The sequence below is a fragment of the Propithecus coquereli genome, unplaced genomic scaffold (genome assembly GCF_000956105.1).
Source record: "Propithecus coquereli isolate 6110/MARCELLA unplaced genomic scaffold, Pcoq_1.0 Scaffold143, whole genome shotgun sequence".
Classification (NCBI taxonomy): domain Eukaryota; kingdom Metazoa; phylum Chordata; class Mammalia; order Primates; family Indriidae; genus Propithecus; species Propithecus coquereli.
In genome coordinates this window covers 1,410,402-1,415,897 of record NW_012138636.1, presented here as the reverse complement: position 1 = coordinate 1,415,897, position 5,496 = coordinate 1,410,402, and the positions used below count along the sequence as shown (strand labels likewise).

Genomic DNA, 5,496 nt, shown 5'->3' with positions numbered 1-5,496 from the left:
GGATATCAGTATTCATTTATATTTCAGATTGGTTCAAAAAGTTCTTTCTATGCTTTTGTGCCAGCTACTTTATATGCAAAGTTACATCCCTTGCTCTTGGAGAACCTGCAGTCTATTGGAGGAGAATAAAAAGATAATTCCTTAAGATAATGACAAGGCAAACCACAGGCTAGAAGGAATTATTTACAAAAAATATATGATTGAGGATTGTTATCTAAAATATATAAAGAACTCTTAAAATTCAACAATAAGAAAATGAACAACCTGATTAAAAATTGTCTAAAAGTTCTGAAAAAGATACATCACCAAATAGAATATGCAGATGGCAAATAAGCATATGAAAATATGTCCAACATTATATGTCATTAAACAATGTGTACACTTATTAGAATGGCCAAAATCCAAAAGACTAACAACTTCAAATGCTGGCAAGGATGTGGAACAACAGGAACTCCCTCTCATTCATTGCTGGTGGGAATTCAAAATCATACAGCCACTTTGGGCAGTTTCTTACAAAACTAAACATATTACCATATAATCTAGCAATCATGTTCCTTGATAGTTTACCTGAATTAACTGAAAACTTATGGTCAGACAAAAAGCTGCATACAGATGTTTATAGTTTTTGACAATTAAGTATTTGACAATTATGTTTATAGTATTTGACAATTATGTAGTCATAATGGTCAAAATGTGGACACAACCAAGACATTCTTTAGTAAGAGAATGGATAAACTATGATATATCCATATAATGAAATATTATTTAGCACTAAAAAGAAAAGAGCTGTCAAGCCATGAAAAAAAAAATGGATAAACCTTAACTGCATATTACAAAATTTTTTTAAAAAAAACCAATCTGAATTAATTCAAAATATATGATATTCTGGAAAAGGTAAAACTATGGAGACAGTAAAAAGATGGTTGCCAGGGGGTAGCGGATAAGGAGAGATGAATAGACAAAGCACAGAGGGCGTTTTAGGGCAGTGAAACTATTCTGTATGATACTATAATGGTGGATGCATATCATTATATTTTTGTCAAAATGTACAACATCAAGACTAAACCTTAATGTAAACTGTGGACTTTGGATGATAATTATGTGTCAATGTTGGTTCATCAGTAGTAACAAATATACCATTCTAGTGGAAGATGTTGACAGCTGGGGAGGCCATGGGTGTGTAGAATCAGGATATATGGGAACTCTCAGTGTTTTCTGCTCAATTTTGCTGTGAACCAAAACAGCTCTAAAAAAGTAAAGTCTACTGTAAAAAAAACAAAAAAAAAACAAAAGAAAAAAACAACAACAAAGATAATGCCTCAACATTAAGTGCTATGACAGAAGAGTTATAAAAGTGAGGGTAGCCCAGCGAAGAGAGGGCTTATTCAGCCTAGGAATAGGAAAAGACTTCACAGAAGTGGAGACTTTAGAGTGAAATTTCAAAGGCAAGTGGAATTTTGCCTATACAAAGGAAGGCAAGTGTTATAGGCAGAGAAGACGAAGAAGGAAGGAGAAGAGGCGTGGAATACTCTGAGAGGTTGAACAACTGCCCAAGTTCATAGAGCTGCTCAGTGATAGAGCTGCACCAAGGAATGGTGTAGGCAAAACATTCAAAGAGGGAGAAACTGGATGAAGATCAAATATCATTGCCTATTTTCTTTTTGTTTTTCTAGGACCCTTCTCACTACAATAGACCAATAGCTGCAATCAACTGTCATCCTATCACACCTTCATCATGTTTCCCTTCGCCAGAAGTGCACTAAGTAGTCTCAAGATTCGAACCATTCAGCAAAGTATGGCGAGACAGAGCCATGCAAAACACTCACCAGATTTTCATGATAAATATGGTAATATTGTGCTTGCCAGTGGAGCCACTTTCTGTGTGGTTGCGTGGGTGTTCACAGTCACACAGATTGGAATAAAATGGAACCCATCCCCTATTGGCAGAGTTACCCCAAAAGAGTGGAAAGATCAGTAACCATCACAGTTGCTGTAATACAAAATTGTTCCAAAACCGACTTGTCATGTACGCAGTCTGCTGATCATTAAAATACAGCATAATTGAAGAAATAAAATACATTTGAAATCTTTAAAAAGTCATTGCAAATGGTCATTTTATTGCCTGGAAGCAACACACTGGCAGTGGGTACAGATTACCAGGGATTATGAATAAAAAATATTCGATGACCTGCAGAAGAAGTTAGTTCCCTTCACTCTGGAGCTGCGTGTTCACCTGGCATAGGACTCAGAAAAGGTGAAGGAGAAGAACAGGTAGGAGTTTGAACAGTAGGTCCAGGTCCTGTTCCTTGTCAGTGAGCCAAGCCAGAAGGTCAGCAACAGATCGTAGAAGTTGCCGCAGTGTCGGGTGCTCTATGCCAGCCTTCTAAGTGTAAAATGGTTGCTCTTTCATGTTCACTTTTCCTGTCTTACGTATTTTTCTCTTGTGGCCAACCCTAACCTGAAAACATAAAGGGAAGGAAATAAGTAGTTCAAGTTTAACAAAGTTGACACTGAGAAAGCCACAGTAAGCTACCCTGTGTCAACTTGACATCAGCGCAGGTCTTTTTCTAACCATACCCGTACATCAAATAAAGACAGTGGCAAAACATACTTCCACCTATCGTAATGCAACTTTCCCTCATAAAACTAAAAAACATACTGTCTCCCCAAAAGAGGACACAAAGTGTGTGTGTTGTCTATATATTAATAGGTAGAGGTAGATACATACACACATATATACATATATATTTTTAAGAGCAAAATTATTTTAAGGAACATATATATATGTAAAATCATTATGATACTTAACATTTTTGGGCTGCTGGTTTGTTATAATAAAACTTAGATATTGAATCTTTTTCTGTTTCTAACCTTTCCACTGGAAACTATATTGAGACCATATGCAAAACATTAGATGAAAGCCATTTTGTTGTTCTCCATATGTCTGAAAACTAACTTCTGAATAAATTTATCAAATTACCAGCCACAACGTAAATGTTATATTGTCCAACACAATTTGTGGAAAATTATTATACATTATTATTATGGGAAAAATGTTATTTGATGGTTATCAAGCACATTTGCTTGCTGTCAGCGGAGACAGAGAACTTCATTTTGACATATGTTTCCCTTTATTTGGAAAATCTGGGCTACTGGGACTCCATTTTGCTACTGGGCTGTGGGTAAATTTGAATAATAAGTGGGGAGCGAATAATTAAGATTTGCCATATTAATGTGCTGTTACAGTTGTTAAAGGATTAAATGTTATTTGAAATTTACAGTAATTCTATAAAGTCCTTAAGCTGGTTCTTTACCCTGTTGAATAAATTTATACCCATTACTAGCCATGGGTTTAAGTAACATGTAAATCACTTAAAAACAGAGACAGACAGCCATATAAAAATGGTGATCTAGTATCTTTTGTAACAACTTGGGTGGAACTGGAGACCATTCTTATAAGTGAAGTATCGCGAGAATGGAAAAACAAACACCACATGTACTCAATACTAAACTGGAACTAATTGATCAACACTTGTGTGCACATGTGGAAGCAAAACTCAACAGAAATCAAGTAGGTAGGAGGGGGAGGAGAGGGAGGGTAAATTCACACCTAACGGGTACAATGCACACTATCTGGGTGAAGGGCACACTTACAACTTTTACTCAAACTGTACAAAAGCAAATTATGTAACCAAAACGTGTGTACCCCTGCGATATTCTGAAATTTAAAAAAAGATGGAGATAGAACTACATCTCTTGGCTTTTGGTCTACTGCTCCATTAGGAATTTCACGTGCTTTCTAAGAAAAGACAAACCCTGATCTTATCCCAAGTGATGATGGTAAATGGATTGATAAATGGTGTGACTGCATGCCAACTACTGGGAGAACTGGTAAGTAAAAGAGTCAGACTGGAGAATAGGGCCAGAAGGATGGCGTGTGTTTAACCAGTCTGATTTATGTGCAGCCACTTTAATGAGATTTGAATGTGAGGTCCACTATTTACTAGTTCTTGCTTCATTACACAACTTTATCAATAATAACAGGAAGACCTATCCAAAAAACTGTATAAATATTGGTCTCAGGTGTGAACAGTGGACAAAGAGATAAATCTCTGTCATGGAGTCTTACCCATGTCCTTTACTGGTTTAACAGATGCTCTGTGTGACATCTTTAAAGATGTGATGTGAGAAAGATGAAGTGGAGATGGCAAGGCAGTTATCAGTAACCATTGCTAAACCACATTTCAGCAATGAAATGCACCCCTTTTAAGCAAAATGTCTGCTAATTTTGGAAGTTGTTCAAGTGTCGTGATGGTTCCTCATTTATTACAAGTACAGAAAAGTGCATACATGTTTCACATACATCATAAAATCTGTCACATTTTGCAATAACAACAGTTGCTTTCCTCAGGGGATAACATTAATTTGAGCAGTATCTCTTATTTTCCAATAACCTTTTACATTACAAAAAAATCTGCAACTTCATTTTCTTCCCCTATCTGGAAACCATAGAAACCAATGTGAAATTATAGCTAAGAAGTTCGTCACTGGGCTATCTCAAGCTGATCTCCATGGAAACATTTCACATTTTCTTGAAATGAAAGATCTTCCAATCAGACACACAACCATAACTGATGGGTGTCTGACAAATATAACAACAAGAAGAAAGTATATGGATATTTTATTGGATAATATATACAGGAGATTTTTTAAAACTATTTTATAAATAAGAACATTTAAATAGTAAATATGATGCCAACTACAGAAATAAAGTAAAATACAGTTTAGAAAACAACGTTCTATTACTCTTTTTACACATTGTTTTTTCTAGATTTTTACATTAAAGATAACTTCCTAAAATAGTACGGACTTTGGATTCAGAAAAATCTCTATTCAGAGCCTAACGCAGCCCTTTAGCTATCTGGTTCATCTCTGCCATTTTCTTAGTATGAAACTGAAAGGTATAATAACTGATTTACAGAATTTGAGGGTTAAATGAGTTAAGGTAAATACTTAATAAGTAATTATACATTTAGATCTGGTAAAATGAATAAATAGGTGATAGAAGCATTGATGATGACAGTTCCAGCTTTGTAAAGAAGGGTTGTTAAAGGGCAGTACTGTTTTAAAGGATAGAGATTAGATATGAATGCCACATTCCCTAATATCAAGAGCTTTGACGATGATTTAACTTTGATAATACAAAGACTATCCCCAGTTCAAAACTTAGCTAATCTCTAAAAATTTACTTCTAAGATTGTTTGGAGCTTGGGTCACATGAATAGGGTAGGGGAGGGGCTTCTTTATATTGTAGGATTGGGCCCTAAAATAAGCCTATTTGTTAGGTAAAAATCACATTTTCAAAATTATCTTAAATTGCACATATAATTTAGTGCTCATTTTAATATAGCTTTCTGTTACTCATATATAAAATGTATACAGTCTACATTTGCCAGGATAGATGATGAATATAATTGTAGGATAGACTCAGTGTAA

At 35.1% G+C, this 5,496-nt stretch overlaps 1 protein-coding gene across 1 annotated transcript; it reads left to right on the top strand.

Annotated features, from left to right (window-relative positions):
• Positions 1-1,735: 1,735 nt before the first annotated feature.
• LOC105806701 (cytochrome c oxidase subunit 7B2, mitochondrial) lies at positions 1,736-2,011 on the top strand. The gene has a single exon (XM_012639910.1). The coding sequence runs from the start codon at positions 1,736-1,738 to the stop codon at positions 1,976-1,978; it is 243 nt and encodes an 80-aa protein (XP_012495364.1). The 3' UTR covers positions 1,979-2,011.
• Positions 2,012-5,496: the final 3,485 nt, after the last annotated feature.